The following is a 21,456-nucleotide window of genomic DNA, read 5'->3' as shown; positions in this document are numbered from 1 at the left end:
CATCTCCAGTAGTATATAGTGTCTCTGTAGTTGTTCTTCACCATGTACCGTATGCAACCTGGACTAGAGTCCTACCATCATACAGCCCCCCACATTGGTTTGGTTTACAACTCTTCTGAGGTTGAACAAATAGCTTAATTGGTACAGATAACAGATCTCCTGAAGATGAACATAGCCTAATTAGTGACACCTCTCCTGAAGTTGATAATTTATAATATGGGGGATACATATTAAAATAAGTCAAATATATGAAAAATGTTAAAATATAAATAACTTTTATTAATTTATCATCTTATTAAATTGCGCGTTTTATTTCTAAATTCAAACCATTTATGAATATATGGACAAATCTGAAAGAAGTCAATTATAATCACTTCAATAAATTTATTATATTCATAATTTTTTATTTATTTATTTCTTAGTAAATTCCACGTTTATTTCTAAATTCAGACCATCTATGAATATATGTATAAATCTAAAAGAAGTCAATTATAATCACTTCTATAAATTTATCATAAATATATTACATACATAACTTTTTATTTTTATCTATCTATTTCTTTTTAAATTACACGTTTTATTTTTAAATTCAAACCATCTGTGAATATATGGATAAATCTATTATTTCATTTATTTGTCAACTGGTACATTCAGTAATAGACACCTTAATTTACCTGTACAGGTAACAGGAACGTTGGTTAACCTGTACAGGTAGCAGTTAACTGTTAAAACAACACTCTTCCTATATTGTTTACATAAGTTTTTGGGAGAAACAGGATATATATTTTTCAGTTTTGGGAGAAACAGGATGACACCAGTCCTTGTACCATGGTGCGGCTATTTTTCTTTGAAGATGACTGTTGCATAAATCTCGATAGTTCGAGAATAGGCGGAGCCTAGTCATACAATAAGTACCCCGATACATTGTTTGGGGCAGAGCCTAGCTGTGCAATAACGCGCCTCGTATCCGCCCCTTCAACTGTTATCTCGGATACGCTCGTAATGATATTCAATAACTTAAACTTATTTTGAAAACATTTATCAATCTCATGTAAAAATATGTTAAACAAAGCAGCACAGAGACTTGATCCAAGCATAATCCGTGATCGACCGGGATATCGAGGTAGTACCGACCCTCAACAGTGTATATCTAGTGTTCTGTAGTGTTTTAAATAATCGGAGTTCGGGGCAAAGGAAATAGGTATACTGTGTGAAGAGCAGAGCGGTTTTCGGCGTAAAAGGTCTCTCGTAGAACCTCATTAACTACATTGCACCATAATCGATAACCGGAAATAAAGCAGTCCGGTAACGCTCAGCTTATAACGACCTTTTTTCAATTATAATCCGGAAACTAGTGGATAGACATTTTTTGGGGAAAAAAATCTGTTTTACTTATAGAAGTATGTACACTGTTGTATGAGGATACATGTACAGTTTTAAATGATATGTGTATACAGGCAATATTCCTTCACGTGAATTTCACGTGAATTTCACATGAAAAATTTCACGTGAATTTCACTTTTTTGCCCTTTTCACGTGAAATTCACGTGAAGGAATATTGCCTGTGTACATAATGCACGCACGGTCAGGAATCACGCCAGTGGCGGAAAGTAGAATATGGTAGGGTTATGGAAATAATCATTACATTGACATTTCATAGATGCGAGAATATGCTACACTATCTTCTTAGCTATGCTATTTTGTGCGTTTTCTATGCTTGAAAAAAATAATCATTATCGAATACAGATAGGCACAGCTTTGAATATCATTCTGGACACAGACTTCCATATATTAATTACCGATAAGTTGATACTTTGATTAAATAAACCGAGTAAATACGAAAAACAAATCCGGGTACTTCGTGCTACACACCTCCTCCAGTCTCTGTGAGTTTTCCTGGTGAAAACATAAATACATGCAAAATAGTTGAACTATAAGTGAATCTTTGAGAATCTAACTGCATAATTGTTTTATCCCTGAAAAGTTAACAACACACGTTGCCAAATATTTCAATAAGACTCTCGATTATATTTATCATTTCGGCAACCAAAATATTGGTCAAGATGAAGAATGATCTATCGGCGTTGAAGTCGAAGGGAGATAACCCAAGCCCAGAAACCGCCTTCACAACATCTAAATCACACTGTAATGGAGCACAGATGGTCGACGTGAATTATAAAAAAGTCGCAATTGGCTCTAGAGACTAGGATTATTGAAGGATTAAGACAACTGAAGTCGAACTGACCTCTACCCCTGACCCGGATATATATAATCCACGTTGGTGACACATTTTGACAGCTACAAAATCAAAACTAGACATTGGATCCGAAATATGCTATCAAGGTGACAAAAAACAACAATTTTCTTTTGTATTGTATAAATATAAACTGTTGAAAGTAAAGTATTTGAAATATTAAAAACATTAGTACTTCGAGTACAAGATAGTTCAAGTACACATTCAGACTCTACATTTTGAGAGACCAGAAACAACTTGCCAAATACATTTTGGTTTATTCCAAATTTCTATTTATTTACGTGGCTTGTTAAAACTCTTGAAATCAAAGGAATGCTATCATACATTTGTCAATGAAGTGCCAGATCTATTCAGTTATTTTATATAGGGTTTTCTAACAACAACAAAAATCAATTATATTAGATGCATTGTTAGTTAACCAATGAACCAACAAAATAATAAGATGATATATACAAAGATAAAACAGTAACACATATCTTATTGTTACATATTTGATGAGTCTAAATGTATATGAGCATACATCTAGCTATAAACATTATGAATATATGCACTTGGTTACAGGTACATCTGATACAAGTGGACCCAGGTAGAATTGGAGCCACTCGGAGTGCACTCAAAGTTTACCTGAAGTCCAAAGTCGGAGTGCACTTTGTGTAACCTTTAGTCTACACTCAACTGTATCTGCAGAAAATGCCCAACATGCTGTGTTGAAACTTTTATATTTTGCTTCTCAGATGTTGGTATTGGCCAGGTGAGATGGAAAGTTGCATATGAGATTTTGGGAATTTATTATGAATTTTAATGTTGCAATGAAACATATAGCGAAGCTAATTGTGGTCTTAGTCCAAATATTCGACCGTATCTGAATAAATTGTTTGGTTCTTATAAAAAACGGATCCTAGACGAAGCGAACAAGTAGAAACGACAGTGAAATGTTTTCTGGTGGAGTGAATGTTGTATCGAGAAGTGGAAGAACGTTTTATCGAACCGTACTATTATAGAAAACCTCCGTATACGACAATTGTGTACAACTTTTAGAAACCGGAAATATTAAGGTAATATAAGGATTTATCAAAGAGGTATGGCGCATATTGGCCTGTTTCGACCTAATGGTGACCGTTTTCAGAATCAAAAAAAAAATTGTTAAAAACCGAGTTTTTAAATACAAACCTTAAATCTGTAACATATAACAATTCTTATTTACAAAAAATGTGTTTGTTCATTGCACTGGATATTTTATTAAATGACCGTAAAGTTGCATCATCGGGCTATTTGCAACTTTCAAGGGGGGTTTTCCCGCATTCATATCATTTTTGACATAGAGTGCATCGGAAGACCAACTTTTACAATGTCTTATTTTATTCTATGTACCAAAAGACAACTGAAATCCTATTCTTAAAAAGTGGTCCTCCTCGAAAAATTGAAAAAACGTAGTTGATAACATATTTTAATTTTCGCATTAACCAGACTGACTATAATTGATAACATGAGCTTCGCATTCCCAGAAGTCCGCATAGCAACCCGAAGGTTCTGAGTTCGAATCACCAAGATGTATCATATTCATATTTTGTTATGTTTCTAAGAATAATACCATTTAATTTATCTTGGTCATATTTAAAAGATTTTTTTTTCAACATTAGATGCATATTTAATATAATATATTTAAGTTAGTTAATTTTCACTTGGATAAAAAAAAGAGTGAAATCATAACCGATTTACTCCATATCATTCAAAGTAAAATGTAAATGAACTGCAGCGTCGACCACAGGCATACATGGGTGAGTAGTGTAAAATTCCTTTTCATTTCAGTAATAATTACCATAACTTTAGTATGCATATTCATCACTTACACCCATCTTTGTATCCCCAAAAAACAAGATTCAAAAATCCCGCCCTCCCTACCGTCACGTGACCTGTATCTTAATGATTACGCAACAGAGTGATCTCCCATCCTCTTTCCTTTATGGCGCTTACTGATAGCTGACGGCTCATAGTTTGTTGATATCCCGACATTGTTATTTAGCTGTTTGTTTTGACTATTTGGTCAAATTTTGGCAACGCTTGTTTGCTTTTTGCCCATCTCCCCTTTTGTGTTGAGTTACATACATTTTGTATATACAGATTTTTGTTTTGTGCCTTTTTCGGCCGGTGTTTACATTCCGCGTGTGCGGGCGGTGTACCACGTGGTCCGCCATTGTTTTGCATTCGCTGTCGTTTGTAAATCGCCGGTCTTTGTTCGGCCGTTTGTAGCAGTTTTTCGTTGTTTTTTGGCATCGTTCCTGTTTTACACTGCATGTAAAGTTCATTCTTGTTTACGTACGTTGTATGTTTTAGTTTGTTTTTTACGTGTTTGTTGTTTTTTGAATACAAACGTCGTGTGCTAGTAGGTAGTATGTCTCGCTCGGGACTACGACGGGGTTCGTCTCATGAGCGTTCCTATCTCTACGGAGAACGGGATTCTAATGAGATATGTTCCCTTGATCGTTCCGGTCATGAGGATTTGCCGTGCGTTACTACTCAGGACGAACCTCATGACGGGGTTTCTCTAGCACCTGGGCGACCCTCTTCTTCCCGTAGGAAGGATTCGTCTTTATCTTCCGGCAAGAGAGGGAAGCATGTTAAGAATGTTGCTCCCGGCTCTGAGTCGGTTGTCAACTCTGTTGTTCCTATCTCGGGAGCTCCCGTGTCGTCGGGTTCTTCTCGTGACGGGAGGGTGGTCCTTCCCATTCAGGAACTCCCTGGAGTAGGGGAGGGACATCCCGACCCTGGTTTAACTCTGCCCAGGGTCGAATTGGCTGACAATTCCCGTAAGCTTTCGAGCTTGCCTTTGGGTAGGGAATTTCAGCCACCGGTCACTGGTTTGGTCAGTGATCTCGGCAATCCAGGTGGTGTTGTCGATGGGGGCAGTTTTGATGCAGGGCCTGTTCCTCCGAGTTCAGGTCCAGGGGTTACGGATTTTCTTGCGGGATTGTCCACTTCCACTGGGGTAAGGGATGCGCAGCTGTCTTATTCCTGCATCAATTCTGGTCCGGCTTTTCATCCTGGCCAGTTACCCGGCCCTGGTCTTATTAGGTCCAGCCCGGAGTGTTCTGGTTCGGTTTTCCCAGGGGGTGTTCTCCCACGGGAGTGTTTTGCTGGACAGGCGACTGGGTTCCAGGCGCCGTTTCCCCCTGGTTCAGGGTATAGGGTTGCCTGCGGGCAACCATCCTTGGGCCACCCAAACCAGCCTGCGGATGGTTTTGGGTATCGTCAGCATCCCGGCAGTTGCGGGCCTAGCCCGCACATGTCCGGGTTTCCACCTGGTGGGAGTGGTGGTCCACCTATGTCTTTCGGACTGAGTGGCCAGCCCCAGTCTCAGGCGGGTCAGTTTGACCAGTTCTGGGGTCACTCCCAACCCGCGGGACCTTTTCCATTTCCTCAGGGATATGGTTTTAACCCCATGGCTTTTCCTGCTTGGAACCCTTGGGGTTTGGTCTCCCCCTCACGGAGACGTTTTGGCAGTTCCGCTGACCCCCTCCAGCGCTCTGCTTCTTCGGGGGCCACTGTGGCCGGTCCTAAGAAGGTTTGCCGCACCTTTAGGACTTCTGCCTCGCGTGCGGACTCGTTTGTCTCCGGGTCCAAGGGCAGGGCTGTGACTTCTAAGTCTAAGCCTGCAGCCACGGTTGTTAGGCGATCTGCACCTAAACGCCGTTTTGTGGATCCCCTTCAAGATTCTCCTGAATTGGTTCCTATGGCTGGCCCGTTCCATGCAGTCGAGACTTCATGTCCCGCTAGTGTGGAGGCTATGGACTGTGAGGACGCGGGTATGGCAGATGAGGAGGATGTCGTTCATCTCTCTCCTGGGTGCTCGGACATAGACGCTGGTCTGTCCGGGTCGTCTGATGACGATCCTCAAGGTGGGGATTCCCAGGATGAGGGTGACCCTGAGGCTGCTGAGGCTGAGGCCCAGCACGTCTTGTCCGGTATGCGGGCCCTTAGGGCCGACGTTTCCCGGATTCTCGGGGAGAAGGTTTGCCCACCTCCTTCTGCGTCATCTATCCCGGAGTCCACCACCCTTTTGGGTTCCTTGGTGGCTCCTAGAGCATCCGCCCAGTCGGACCGCTCTCTGCCAGAAGGCACTATTGTGTCTTCAGCTCTGGCCACTGCCCAGTCACGGGTTCTGGAGAAGAATTCGTCTTCAACCCGTACGCCTGGGTTTGCTGGGTTGCAGCTCAGTGTTGGTGACCTGTCTGAGGTTCATCCCTCTGACTATGCCACACATGATGGCCTGCTTGTCTCTCAACCAGCTAGGCTGGAATCGAGAGAGCTGGCGGCTTGGCCCTGTAAGTCAGTGGATCAGGTGGTGTTTGGATCTAAAGAGCACCACAAGATGGAGAGACTGCTGCGTCTTTCCATCCAGATTCTGTCATATATAGACTTTCTGACAGTTTGTCTGTATAGGGTTTCCGATGTGCCTGAGGGTCGGATTTCCGAGACAGAACAGGCCGACATCCAGGACAGGATGACCTCTGCCCTGAACGGGGCATTGAGAGCTCTGGCAGCCTTGCAGGTGTCTTTGCTGGTCAATGTCTTGTTGGCTAGGCGTTTTTCAGTTTTGAAAAAACCGCCCGGTCGATGAACCTTACCGCTCCCGGTTGTTGACTGCCCCCTTCTCTGGGTCCACTCTTTTTGGAGGGTCCCTTCCTTCTGTTCAGAAGGATTTGATGGAGGACTCAGTCGCCTCAGCACTTTTGGTGAAGAGGATTCAGGCTGAGAAGGCCCGCACCTCGCAGGGGTCAGCGCCTCCTAAGAAGAAGGCAAAACCTTAGGCTACGCAATCTTTTGCTCAGCCAAAGGCGAAGCCTTCCTTCAAGGGCAACAAAGGGAAAGGTAAGAAAGGGAAGAACCCTCCTGGGGGTAAGAAGAAGAGTTCCTGACTCTCTTCTACCCTCCTTGGTCCTTTCAGACGAGGAGTTTGTACGGGAGGAGTGCAGTCCTCCCGTTTCAGATTCCGGTCCGTCTCTCACAGGATTAGGATCAGGCTTGGCAGACGACTCTCTTGCTTGGCAAGGGCTCGATCTGCCACGGCCAGATCTTCCTGTGGGGGGACGTCTATCCGCCTTCCTCCCAGAGTGGAGGGAGATCACGGAGGACGCCTGGGCCTTGTCTGTGGTCAAGGAGGGGCTAGGCATTCCGCTTTTGCGGGATCCGCCGTTAGCGTCAAGGCCAATCTTTTTTCCTCCTCCCGGGGATCCAGGAAAGGCTTTGGCTCTCCAGGAGGAAGTAAGGACCATGCTTGTCAAGGGCGCGGTCGAGGAGGTACCTTTGACGGAGTGCACCCCCGGCTTCTATTCCAGAATGTTTCTGGTACGGAAAAAGTCCGGGGCGTGGCGCCCGACCATAGATCTAAGTGCCTTCAACAGGCACGTAGATTCTCCTCACTTCAAGATGGAGACTCCTCGGGGCATAATCGCCTCCGTGAGATTGAATGTGGGCCACTTCAATAGATTTGAAGGATGCCTACTTCCACATCCCCATCAAGAAGTCGGCACGGAAGTTCCTCCGGTTCACTTGCAACGGGAAGGTCTTTCAGTTCCGGGCCATGCCATTCGGGCTCACGACTGCACCTTTGGTGTTTACCAAACTGCTGCAGGTGGTCGTGGGATTCCTGCATTCTCGGGGAATAGATGTTCACATCTATTTCGACGATTCCCTCATGCTTCACCTAGTGAGGAGATCCTTGTTGCAGGACACCCGATTGGTCCTGAAACTCTTCCTAAAGGTCGGTTTCATTCCATCCAGGGAGAAGTCGGAGGTGACCCCATCTCAGGATTTCGTTTTCCTGGGAAACCGTTTCAACACGGTTCAGGGCATTGCCCTTCCACCAATGGAGAAGTTGGGGAAAGCCAGGGATCTCGCCCTGACTTTCATCGGCTGGTCTCGGGTCCAGGTGCGTTGGTTTCTCAGTTTCCTGGGATTTCTCAACTCAGACCTCTCCAGATGTTCCTTCTTGGCAATTGGGTCCCTTCGTCAAGGGACTGGGAAGCTTGGATTCCTCTGGACCAGTCGGTCAAGGAGTTTGCCCGTTGCTGGACCCTTCAGGACAACGTTCTCCGTGGGGTTCCTTTGTCCAAGCCCGTTCCCACTATGACCCTGTTCACGGATGCTTCCATGACGGGTTGGGGGGCGTACCTCGACGGGCATTGCCGGTCGGGGGAGTGGTCTGGGGAACAGCTCTCCGAGCACATCAACGTGCTCGAGATGAGGTCTGTTCTACTGGCATTGCAGTCTCTTCGGAGGATCTTGCAATCCAAGGTGATTTGTGTGGCTACGGACAACTCAACAGTTGTCGCGTATCTGGAAAGGCAGGGGGGTACCAGGTCCCACATCCTGTGTGCCCTCGCTATCCGTGTTCTTCTTCTGTGCCAGGAGATGCAATTAACTATCCTTGTCAAGCATCTTCCGGGCAGATTGAATGTGTTGGCGGATACTCTGTCCAGGCGCCGCCAACCGGTGTTGACGGAATGGCAACTGAATCCTTCGATTTTCGAGGGAGTCTGTCAGGTGTGGGACAGACCTCACATAGATCTGTTCGCCACATCCCTGAACAATCAGTTGCCAACGTTTGTCTCTCCGGTTCCAGATCCGAGGGCTTGGGCCGTGGACGCTCTATCTCTGGACTGGGAGGGGATGCATGCTTATGCATCCCCCCCCTTCAATTTGGTGGGCAGGGTGTTGCAGAAGTTTCGGAAGCATCATTGCTCCCTGCTCCTGATAGCACCCCTGTGGCCGAGGCAGCCTTGGTTTCCGGAGCTTTTGTCGTTTCTGGTGGAAGATCCTCTGATTCTCCCACTCAGAACGAATCTCCTTCGCCAGCCTCGGTCCAGGACGATGCACTCTCGTCCAGAGATACTCCACCTTCACGCGTGGAGGCTATCTCAGGAGGCCTCGCTCAGGCGGGCTTTTCTAGAGACGTGTCAGCTCGCATCGCTCGATCGATTAGGTCTTCCTCTTCTGCCGTCTACCAATCAAGATGGAAGATCTTCTGTGATTGGTGTGTCGGCAGGAAGGTTGATCCGGTCAAGGCATCTGTACAACTGATTGCTGATTTTCTGCTTTGGTTGTTTAGAGATCGCAATCTTGCCCCGGGCACAATTGCTGGTTATCGTACGGCGATAGCCAGTGTGCTTTCCTTTCAGGGTAGATCAGAGGTGAGCTCATCCTCTTCTCTATCTGCCCTGATTAGGGGGTTTGGGTTGGACAGACCTAGAATACGGCAGTTGGCTCCTCAATGGAATCTGGCTCTGGTGCTCGATTCTCTGACGCGTGCTCCTTATGAGCCTTTGGAGTCGGCCACCTTGAAGTTTCTTACTTTCAAGGTGGTGTTCCTCATCGCCTTGGCTTCTGGTCGTAGGAGAAGTGAGATCCATGCTTTGTCCTCTCACCCCTCTTGCCTCCGTTGGGCTAGGAACTTTTCTGCCGTGACCCTTTTTTTTGGCTAAGAATCAGGTTCCTGGTTTCTTGCCTGAGCCTATCAAGATCCCTTCCTTGCAGGGCTCAATGGGTTCTGTGGAGCGGGATAAACTGCTCTGTCCCTGTCGGGCACTTAGGTTTTACCTTGAGAAAACCAAGGGGGGGGGGGGGGGGGGGGGGGGGGGGGGGGTACTCGATCCCGGCTTTTCTTGTCCATCAAGCAGAGTCAGCAGGAGATCTCCTCCCAGTCCATTTCCAGATGGATCTGTCAGGTTATCAAGTTTGCTTATGACCATTCTGATGATCAGGTTCAGGCTCGTTACAAGGTGAGAGCTCATGAGGTTAGGGCCCTTGCTACATCATGGGCTCTTCTCAATGGCTCCTCCTTTCAGGATGTCATGTCCGCTGCCTTCTGGCGTGGGCAGAATACCTTTACAGATTTTTATCTCCGGTCATTGGCTTCGCATTCAGATGGGTTGTACTCTCTTGGTCCGGTGGTGGTAGCACAGTCTGTGGCTGTGCCTCCACAGTAATCTGTAGGGTTTTTTAATTTATCATGCGATCAGGCATCACAATGGTACACCTGCTCTGCATACGCGGAGGTAGTTGCCATTTTTTAATCATTGTCGGCTAAAATTGGGGGGTTCCTTGAACCTATTTATCTCCCTACCTACCTGGAGTTGCGTCTGGGTTGCTGTGCCGTCGTTATGGGCTGCCTGGCTTCGAGTCTCCACTACGGTAAGACGAATTCGCATACTAAAGTTATGGTAATTATTACTGAAATGAAATTGAGGTTTTTAAAGTAAAACCAATTTTCATGAGGTAATACTTACCATAACTTTATGGAGTCCCACCCTTTTATTCCTCCCCTTAACTCATTATCCTGGCTGCCCATGTGGCTCCATAAAGGTTTGTGAGGATGGGAGATCACTCTGTTGCGTAATCATTAAGATACAGGTCACGTGACGGTAGGGAGGGCGGGATTTTTGAATCTTGTTTTTTGGGGATACAAAGATGGGTGTAAGTGATGAATATGCATACTAAAGTTATGGTAAGTATTACCTCATGAAAATTGGTTTTACTTTAAAAACCTCAAATTCAGCAGGTCAATTTAACTTGATACATGTAACCGTTCACAACACACGGCGCGCCAGTGGACAATGACGATCTATTTTGGTACTGTGGGAATCACTGGGGTCACATGCTATTTTAACGACCATACCTCTTTAGGAAAATTTATTATTCTCGGCAACAAAAGACGATAGCATTTAATTTAAAGATAAAATCATTCTCTACACTAGCGGTGGGGTGGGTTGGTGGTGGGCTGGGGGGGGGGGGGGGGGGGGGGGGTATCCCTCTGTTGAGTGTCGATCAGTTAACCTTTGCACCCTAGGAGAAGCGAGGAGTGCACGATATTTAAGGTACTGAAGTAAACTTATAATTAGTACACAACTGTTTTTTTAAACTTATTATCACAAAAGACGTAACCCGGTAATACATTGTACCATGTTTCAATATACATTGTATAAAGACTTGAACAGTGTAGAGTGAAGAATCTACTTTTGAAATTAATTTTGATGCTGTTTGCGATCATTTTAATCATTTACATGCTTCTATTACAACACATCAGTTTGTGTCAGAGGCCTAATAATGGCTGATTCAGGTGTACATGTACTTCATGTAAATATTTTGTCAGACAAAATATTAATATCTTAAATTTTTATTAAATCTTAATTTACTTAAATTTCTTTTACATTGTTATTTTAAACTTGAAGGTTTTTTTTACAGTACATGTCATCTATATGATATTACATTGTATGTTCTGTCGACAGATCTGAGACATGTACATGTCCAGACTACATGTACATTACATAATACTATATTAGCAAACGTCTAGGCAATCGGAACTCCTCGGGTGTGTGTTTTTCCGAGCTTGCCGGAAAGGCCCGAGGTTATCCGATTGGGAAAGGCCTATAACCCTGTTGCTAATGGCCACCTGGACCCAATATGCAACCCCTCCGCAGCCTTGAGGACATGCATCCTATCACACCTTACCTGTAAGATGCTGATCAGTCTAGCACTTTTGTGTCTGACACATCCTATTTATCCTTCCTTCCATTCCCTTTTACAATACAAGTTATTTTCCTAGAATAGAGATTTTGCTTTTTAAATACATCAGTAGTGCATGTATTTCTATTGTTGAAGTTATATATATATGTAGATACCAGGCGCGGTCCAGAAATTGAAAGGGGGGTCCAGTAGTTTAGTGGCAAGCCGATTTGTTTTGGCGAGGGGTCTGGGGGCCAAAATTTCGGAAAATTAAATGATTATAGCAAATTTTGCAATCTTTCGGGAATACTCCCCCCCCCCCCCCCCCCCCCCCCCCCCCCTGAATCCGCTAGTGGATACCATCTAAAGTAAAAGTAAATTTCAATTTATTCCATGAGGAAAATGGATATCTGACAATCACCAGACACATGTCAGACAATCTTAACATATATATTCATACCCGTGTTGAACTGAAACTATATAGCATTGTTAGAACTGCTATCTCTTAAAAGATGTATTATCTCATATAAGATATATTATCATAATAATATGCCAAAACACAATACAACATCAAATTAGAAATTAACACATTACATTATAATAAGTATACACAACGAAAACACCATTCTAATACGTGCGTATTTCACGAGGCAAAAATTGTTGCATAAAACTTGTAGAAAAAACATCTGACACTTTCTTAATTAAAATAAGCGCCTATATCATCTACTGTTAAACGAACATGTAATGAATGAGGAAATAGTGAAAATTGGAGATAATATCTCATTTACATATTTAAATTGCTCATTTAAATATGATGTAAAATTTGGGCATAATAACTTTCAAATTTTTTCTGGGGTCGGACCTAGCCCCCCATCCTCCCTTTGGTGCCATTCCTATAAAGAACTACTTACAACCGGAAACGAGGGTGAAAGGCTGATTTACATATGTGTTACTGTTATCTTCAAATAAATTGTAAAACATTAACCAAACGAACAGGTCAAGAGTTACATGTGCGCATAGAGTACAACGTACAATACTGAAATATTCCTAACTCTCTGAGAATTGTTAAGACGCAGAAATGAATTAATATTTTAAAGGAAACTGTTTCTATGCGTGTGCTAAGGGATATTATTGTTTATAATGAAACATAGCTTTCTGAACGCGGATAGACAGAGAAAACTAATTTTCAAATGTACAAATTATCATATCACATATGTGCCCGCTGTCTAATCTTCGATGGAATTTGTAAATCAATGTATTTTTAAATTGATAGGTTTGCACACCGACGCTGTCACGAAACTTTTGCGTTATATATGAAGGCAGCTAAAGAGTGGTCAAAGCAACCTCTCCAAACGAGGTAAAGTGTGATTTTCCTTGCTCTGCTGGGTTGTCACATGCACAAAGCTCCCTAATAGTTAAGCTTCTTAACTCTGACCCCTCATTGAGTACAGTGATACTCGTTGCCTGTCCGCCTTTTAACTTTACTCTAGAACACATGTCGTGCTATATGATGACCGCTTGTACAGTTGATGCTTCACAGTATCAGTATTCATCGTCAACCCAAACCAGCGTTCAATTCTTTTCGATATTAAATTTCCAAACTCGTAAGCTTCCAGTACTAGGCCTAGTGTTAATGTCATACGTGTTCATTAACGTTTTAGAGACAGGCGACATTTTAATAAGTATTATGTTTGTTTGTTTAATGAAATTATACTGTTTCGTTAGTTGATGCATGTTTATGTTTTGATATCTTGATCAGCTGATATTTGTTTATGTCGAGGAGCAAGGTTTCAAGAATCATATCACATGTATATATAAGCTTACGATGACACGAACTTTCAAGTACTCCAGTACACACTAGCAGGATATTAAACAAGTTGTTTTCAATAATAGAGTTTTTTTTCTGAAATTGTTTATTAAAATATCTATATTCAAATACTTTAGATTTTGAAATAAAAGTCTCTGACCTGCCCTTTACTGAGATGGTTCTTAGGGACAGTGTCAAATTATATAATCTTTTGCATTATTAAATAAATGAAGTAACTTTTCAAATATATTTGCCTCAAATACCATACAACATATTTTAACCTTACACTTTCATTCATGCACCGAAGAAAATGATATGCAAGAAAGCTTTTCTGATAAATTTAAACTAACATTACATATTGTCAATTATTATGTCGCATTAAGTAAAATTCAGTTACTTTGGGTGTAGACAGATGTCGTGTAATTTTTTTATCGTTTGAAATTAAATTAATTTCAACTTATTACGAAAAAGGTAAAGATGAAAAATTATTTGACAAAATCAAAGAGTTACCAGGTTTTAGCTATCACAATTTTACAAAATAGTCGACTTTGAAATTTCATAAATCAGTAAATTTTGAAATATCTATACGTTGCTTTATTATAAATTTCATATCAACATATTTCAACCCTTTGCTTCCATGTGACAAGGAGAACCATGTTCGAGAAGCCTGTTGTGACAAAATTTTACTAAAATTATGGCAATTGTTATATCACATTAAGTTAATTAACTAATTTAGGGTGTGGAACCATGTTGTATTTTTGTTTTATGGTAGACTCTCTTCCTCTTTGTTAAAGGGAGTTAACTCTGATGTATGCAGGCATAGCGAAGAACGATAACTCTGGAGACCCTGTAACTTCGAGAGGCACGCGGCCTGCTGAACCAGGACTGAGAAAGAAAGTCTATTGCTGTGGACATCATGATTTTGACTAAGTTAATATGGTATATAAGTATGTAACATTGGCAAGCATGTACAATATCGTACGTTTAACGGAGAAATTGTACGAAAACTCGATCCCAACAAACAATATGTTTTGTTTCCTATCAAATAATTATAATAATTTTAATACAGATAGAGCATTTATATGAACCATTTGATAGTCAAAGCCCTTATGGACAGTTTAGCGTTAAAATTCTCTGAACATCTAAGCAAGATTAAAACAATATACTGTAATTTAATTATGTTTCAAATTATGACCATTAAACTCTGCCGTTGTTGGGGCTTTTTTACCCTACAAGTTAACTCTATATGATTAAATAAATTTTGTGCAATTTTTATTGACAAAATATTGATATTGTACCAGTGTTAGTTATGGTGTTACACGTACAGGTACGGTCATAGACATTTGCAGAGGATGACATTGATTTTTTCCTCATCAAATGGTTCTTAGTTATACATGCACATGCTTTTCCTTTCATTATATTGTCGAAACTGCATGTACTTTCTAGCATGCTATTGCAACTACGCATGTAAACTACTAAATAATCGATCATTATATCTAACTTGTGTTTGTTAAACATTCTTTGGGGATGCGTGTACACGCAAAACATGGCACTATCGCTCTCGTACGGAGCTGACCAGGAACTAGATATTTTTTTTGAATTTTTAATACCGTGGTCGAGAAAGGAAAGTCATCACATCTTATTTTAGAAGACATGTAGATTGTTTAAATATTTTATACTGGTTGATGTGTCTCCAACTCATTAAATAACAAAGTACATCGTACATTGAAAATGGCCACATTGAATGCTATTTTAATAGAAAAGTTAAAATAATTACATAACATTGATTTAAATTAAAATTAAAATTATACAATTATCAATTATGTTACATGCATAAGCGTTTACAAATCGTACGCTTTACAATTCGACAGAGTGAGGTTGTAGCAATCCGCTACAAAGTGCGTTTTAACAGATTACCCCCCCCACACACACACACACATCCCCCCCCCCCCCCCCATCCCAATACACAAAAAAAAAAAACTTTAAAAAAAAAATGAAAAAATGTATTATTAATTTTATTAAGTATTATTCAACGTCAAGACACCAAATAAAATGACCATGTAACTAATTGTACTGCATTGAAGCTATTAGAAACATAGGCGATAAAAGCTTCCCAACAACGTCTCAAATATATGCATGTCGAGCAATTTCAATACACGCCCAAAACCGTACATACCATCGCCGAGAACATCAACTCGGCACTTGAAATATATTTACAGAGCACCAGCTCAACTAAACACTCATGGATTAAATAAATCAATATTGAAAAGGTGAATCATTTGAATTTTACAAGTATCACAGACATTCCCACGAGATAAATCTGTTCTGTCATTATCTAATATGTAATCTTTATCTTGAATGACGATTTCAAATTCACAAGAAACCACACTATCTTCATGTGCATTGAGATATTAGTCTTAACGTTATAATATCATATCATAGGTGGTAAATTTATATAAGTGTCTTAGACACTTGTTTCTATTTTCCTTTTGTATTATACAATTTGTATTGTATGCAATGTAATGTACTTTGATATTTAAATAAACGAAAGTTTAAACTAACGTTATAATGTACAATTAATGTATAAAATTAAAAGTAGAAAAGCAAAAGCTATACATACTTTAGTAATTAACAGAGCACAAAGGAAAATAAAAACAAAAATATATCAATTTTGATATCAATTGAGATTTTAATGTATCACTGATTTACCGATTAGTACACTGTGCCTGACTCTGTCGATTTGTTATAAGACTCATGAGACTGTAACGCGGAAGAGCGAACGAAAAAATTAACGCATGCGCAATAAAGAGGCAGTATATCATCACAAGTGTCGATACATCAGTAGATACCCGAATAACCAATGGAAATCCGTGTACCGTAATCTATTTAAAGGGCATGCATAATGTATTTGTTAATCAGACAGGGAGAAATGACAGACATCGAGGTAAGAGCTGTGAGAAACAACACGTACATATAGAATTTTCCTTGTCATACGTTTAAATATATAGGCGTACTTTTTCCAACCTACAATCAGTTACAGTAAAGTACAATTAAGTTTAAATTAAAAATTTAACAGGTATATGAACATTACATTAATAAATATTTACTACCTTAGACCTTAAAACTTTACTTGTCTTTTTTCTTTTTTTAATCTTCCTTTTTTGTTTTTTGTTTTTGTTGTTATTTATTTTTTTTTTATTTTATTTTTTTTTTAGTTTTGCTCAGTTAACGAATTACGTACACATCAGTAATTCACACACACATTTCACTGTCGTTGAAAAATGCATATTCCACTCCGTTCAGTTCTTATCAAGAGCCAATCAGTGCGGAATGTATAAAGTAGTGATAGACGTTTGACAGATAAACCCATGACGTTTCTTTGTTGGCTTTGTAAACAACCTTGGAATGTAAATAATATTTATATCACATGAAACTGTATTGCACAGCTGTTACATCCTTTTTCTAGAGAAAAGGGAATTGGGAAAACCTGATTTTTTAAAACGCATATCGACAATTGAATATATGTTCTTATAAGCATGCAGAGTTAAGGCAAAATCTGGGGGTTAAATATTCTATCAGCAGTGCTCACCACCAAAGACGTTGGATTGCATTAATAGCGAGTCACAGTGTATCAACTCCGTAAAAAAAAAAAGCATGAACTCACGATCGCGATAGTTTAATCCTTACAGACTTAATATCTTTACCTTTAGCGACAGCCGCGAAAAAAACTATCTCGTTTATACAGCATTAAAACAAATAAAGCAATGCTAAATGGTAATGTTTGCGTTAAAGTAAGACAACCGATTCTAATAATAGTGAAACAAAAATACAAAGATAAATCAATATTTATATATCATCAATTTCACTGTACATTTTATCCAGTCGATCTGTTTTGACATAAATAAATAATGTAAAATCCAACACCAGCAAACGGGGAATACATGAAATATAGGTAAATGACGGAGTATGTTCTTAGAAAAACATTGCCATTATCATTTATAGAAATAATTGATCCTAAAAGGATGGACGATGATAACGCTATCGTCATCGTTGGAGTTGGTTGCAAGTTCCCCGGAGCAGACGACCTAGATGAATTTTGGCGGGTGCTGAGTGAGGGCGAGAATCACGTGATAGAAATCCCGCGAGAGAGATGGAATAACGATGCCTTCTATCATAAAGATCCCAGTGAACCAGGAAAAACCTACGTCACACGAGCTGGATTCATCAAAAGGTAAGTCTGTGTACTTATACCATCAAAGCAGTATTTTATCAAAACAGATGACGTCACGGTTTTTGAATGTTCACGCAAACACTCTGCGCAATCGTTCACTTATTAATGAAGTTGATGATGTATAATTTATTATTATTTAACTGTTGTTTATCGTATTGACAAACCGGTTTAGTTATCAGGGTCTGGATGTCCACTCACGACTTGGTTTTGTTTCCAAACCGATACAGTTGTTTTAAGTATAAAAAAATTATCATTAACGCTCGGTACAGCGTGCACGTTTTATATTTGCAGTGACGAAACACCGCTAGTATTTACTCCGGGATATCGGAACATTTTATGAAATTGTTTATCATTTTGAACATAGATTGTAAAAAAAGAAAAAGAAAAGAAACAATTGCAATTCCCGTAGAGCACTGTTAACTTCCTTTGGTTTTTCGAACTCGATTTTTGTCCCGACCACTTTTCATGGAAATATATTGACTATTTTTGCATTTGAGGCACATTTTTTGTTTTGTTAATATTTAACTTACGGAAGTGATGCACACACTTCCGGTTATTGTACACCAAAACATTCTTTAATTATTAGGCATACTATATAGAGTAATGAGGTTCTTAGAAACATATGACAACCTGGAATGTATTCACAGTGATGTAGGTTCACCCTGGTCATATTACAATAATGTGACGTCATTTTGACGCCATGTTGATCTACGTGACGTCCATTCTTTGTACATCGCCTAAGACTTAAGGATTGACATCAATTATTTTTTCTGTTATACAGTCATAACAGAAAAAACTGGAGTGTACTCTAAATAAACCGCGAAGCGGTTTATGAAGAGAGTACACTCCAGTTTTTTTTATGTTATGACTGTATAACAGAAAAAATAATTAATGTTAATTCTTATAATTTAATTTCGTCTTATACACACCAAGATATTTCACTTTCTTTGGCGAACTCTTTTCTGTGATAAATTATTACGCAACGTCATCAGCCAATCAAAAATGACGTTACATTTCGCAACGTCAAAAATTTTGTTATGGAGGAGTGTATAACAAAATTATTTCAGCCAATGAAAATGCGTGTTTCATACAAAATTAAATTATAACCTATATAAAAAACAAATATGAATACTTTATGAATAACATTGTGACGCGGTGTTTGCTTATTTTACGCCAACACTGTATCTGTCGCCTTAAATAACATATGTTATAGTATTCTGAAGAGACCGCTAAGATTCCTATATTTTAACGTTGTGCCATTTAATAAAATAACGATAACCCCATTGTAATGTTTACATGTTAAACCAAACACTGTGTCAAAACAAAAGTCTTAATGTCTCTCTCTATAGCCAGAAGAGCTTGATTCGACCACAATAAAAGACCTAGAAAAAAACAGTTTCTATTCCGAAATTTATATACCTCACTTGATTTGAGTGAACTAGTATTCAAATTTGTATAATTTTATCTTTGCAAGTGCTTCGCAGATTATTAAGTTGGTCCGTTAAAGTTCTTTCTTTGAACATTTTGCCTTGCCCCATAGTAATAGTATGTTTTCATTTGATATTGTTTGTATTTTCGTATGAGAGATAAACTGGAACGACACTAACATTTCAGTAACTTGATAATTCTGTGAATGTTTTGATATACACTTCACAATCAACATACATTGAAACACAAAGAGCAGGAGTATTGTTGTCATTGGAAAAATCGCGACATTGTCGATTATTCGCCAAAATGTATCTAAAGTATAATATTTACATTCTGTGTGACAGTCTACCATTAATCATGTGTTTAAATGCAACCCAGATCACATGACGTCACTTCCGACAGCGTCAAAAAATGTTTGGCAATGCTTTGCGGGTGAATCAAACCCAGCTAGGATTTCGACTTAGAACAATCGTGTAATTATGACGTCATTTTGGTGCTTTGTTGATCATAGTCACGCCGAGGCTTTGTATTACACATCAATTTTAATGCAAACCAAGCATTACAATGAAATCGATTTCACATGTGCCGTTCTTTCAATTGAACAAACATGGGGAATAGCAGAACTTAAGCCCCCGATTTAGCAAAGAGGAAGTGAAGTTTAACGTATTTAAATGTAAAATAACAATTTAACGCTTGTTAGATTGTATTTATTGTCAATATCAATGCAATCTGGGTGACATAAATATTCATGACGCCTCATTCTATTTGTCTGTCACCCAGATTGCTTTGATCTTGCCAATAAGTACAATCTACCAAGCGTCTAATTGTTAATTAATTACGTTGGTACAAATAAGTATGGTTTATAAAATGGATAGTATAACTGCTGTGAAGTGAATTGAAAAAAAAACCCATTATTTATTCAATTCCAGATATGATGAATGGGACAACAAGCTGTTCAATGTCAATGAAATGGAGGCCGCCTGGGTAGACCCCCAGCAGCGCTATGTGTTAGATTGTGTCCACATGGCAATGGAGGATGGTGGAATCACAAGAAAGGATTTGAGTGGGTCCAATACGGGAGTGTATATAGGTAAGTGTTCAGGACATATAACAAGGGATTCATAGTTATAAAGTGATTGAGATACATGGTGAAATGATAAGATATAACAGAACCAACGAAGGAAGTATTGAAATGAAATGTTTTATATAAATATCAATTTCAATACTGTGTCCAATAGATATATTTTACTGTATACGTGCAAATTTTAGCGGTAATCTTATTTTAGCGTTTTTTGTTTGTTTTTTGTTTTTGTTTTTTGTATATATATATTTTTTTGTTTGTCTTTGTTTTGTTTTTTGTTTTGTTTTATTTTTTGTTTGTTTTTTTTTGTTATCGGTATTTTTTGTTTTTTTGCTCGGGAAGCATTCCTCGTAAATTATGAATGCGCTAACAATAGTTTATCTTCATTGATTTCTATGATAATCATTGTTGTCTGGTTCAATTTGGTTTTCCGCTAAAATTGAGCTCGCCAAACTTAGTATGTTTACAGTATCAATATATAAGAACAAAATGCTATACATCTTGTCTTTACAGGTGTGATGAACGATGATTACAAAGGCAGCTCTAACAATGATCTCAACGACATGAACAACTACAGTCTGACTGGGACATCGCCGAGTATCATATCCGCTAGAGTATCCTACATGTACAACCTACTGGGGCCCTCGATGTCCATCGACACCGCCTGTTCCTCGGCACTGGTAGCAATTCATACCGCCTCGCAGGCGTTAAAGTCTGGTACGTGTCCCGTCCCATTGTACATTGTACAGTAAGACCTCTTTTTATTGGGATTAAACAGAAATTTTATCTTTTCTGTTCGGCTCTTTTCTAAGGGAAAATATAAACGGACTTCACTCACGTGGGCAAGGGGTTGGGCGTAAAGACAGCTGACAGGCGCTTTATGACGCTGCTCACAATATATTAACGTCATCATTTTACCTTGAATAACCATGTCGTAAATGATGACGTCATCAATTTTGACGCACATTAATAAAAGCTTGCTTGCAAGTATGTGAGAAAAATAATCAAACATGAGTCTGTTTCCATGAACGTGGTATCTCAACTCTCGTGTAAGAGTTTGGCAGGCCAGAACGAGGCTTGCCAATCTCTTACACTCGGGTTGAGATTTCCGTGTCCACGGAACAGACCCATGATAGATTCTATTGAGCTTAAAT

General features: G+C 39.8%; 1 protein-coding gene across 1 annotated transcript; it reads left to right on the top strand.

Annotated features, from left to right (window-relative positions):
* Positions 1–16,490: 16,490 nt before the first annotated feature.
* LOC117336555 (putative uncharacterized protein encoded by LINC00614) lies at positions 16,491–21,054 on the top strand. The gene is made up of 4 exons (XM_033897166.1): positions 16,491–16,506; positions 17,565–17,793; positions 20,151–20,311; positions 20,816–21,054. Exons 2-4 carry the CDS (start codon positions 17,585–17,587, stop codon positions 21,052–21,054), a joined length of 609 nt encoding a protein of 202 aa, XP_033753057.1. The 5' UTR covers positions 16,491–16,506; positions 17,565–17,584.
* The last annotated feature ends 402 nt before the right edge of the window (positions 21,055–21,456 follow it).

This window comes from Pecten maximus, chromosome 10 (genome assembly GCF_902652985.1).
Source record: "Pecten maximus chromosome 10, xPecMax1.1, whole genome shotgun sequence".
Taxonomy (NCBI): Eukaryota; Metazoa; Mollusca; class Bivalvia; order Pectinida; family Pectinidae; genus Pecten; species Pecten maximus.
Note: the sequence above shows the minus strand (reverse complement) of the source record. Positions and strands in the feature narration are given on the sequence as shown.

Excerpts from the sequence above, each read along its gene's own strand:
- LOC117336555 (XM_033897166.1), top strand. The coding sequence starts at position 17,585 with ATGGACGATGATAACGCTATCGTCATCGTTGGAGTTGGTTGCAAGTTC. Across the intron at positions 17,794-20,150 it reads CGAGCTGGATTCATCAAAAG|ATATGATGAATGGGACAACA; the intron begins GTAAGTCTGTGT and ends ATTCAATTCCAG. Across the intron at positions 20,312-20,815 it reads CAATACGGGAGTGTATATAG|GTGTGATGAACGATGATTAC; the intron begins GTAAGTGTTCAG and ends TTGTCTTTACAG.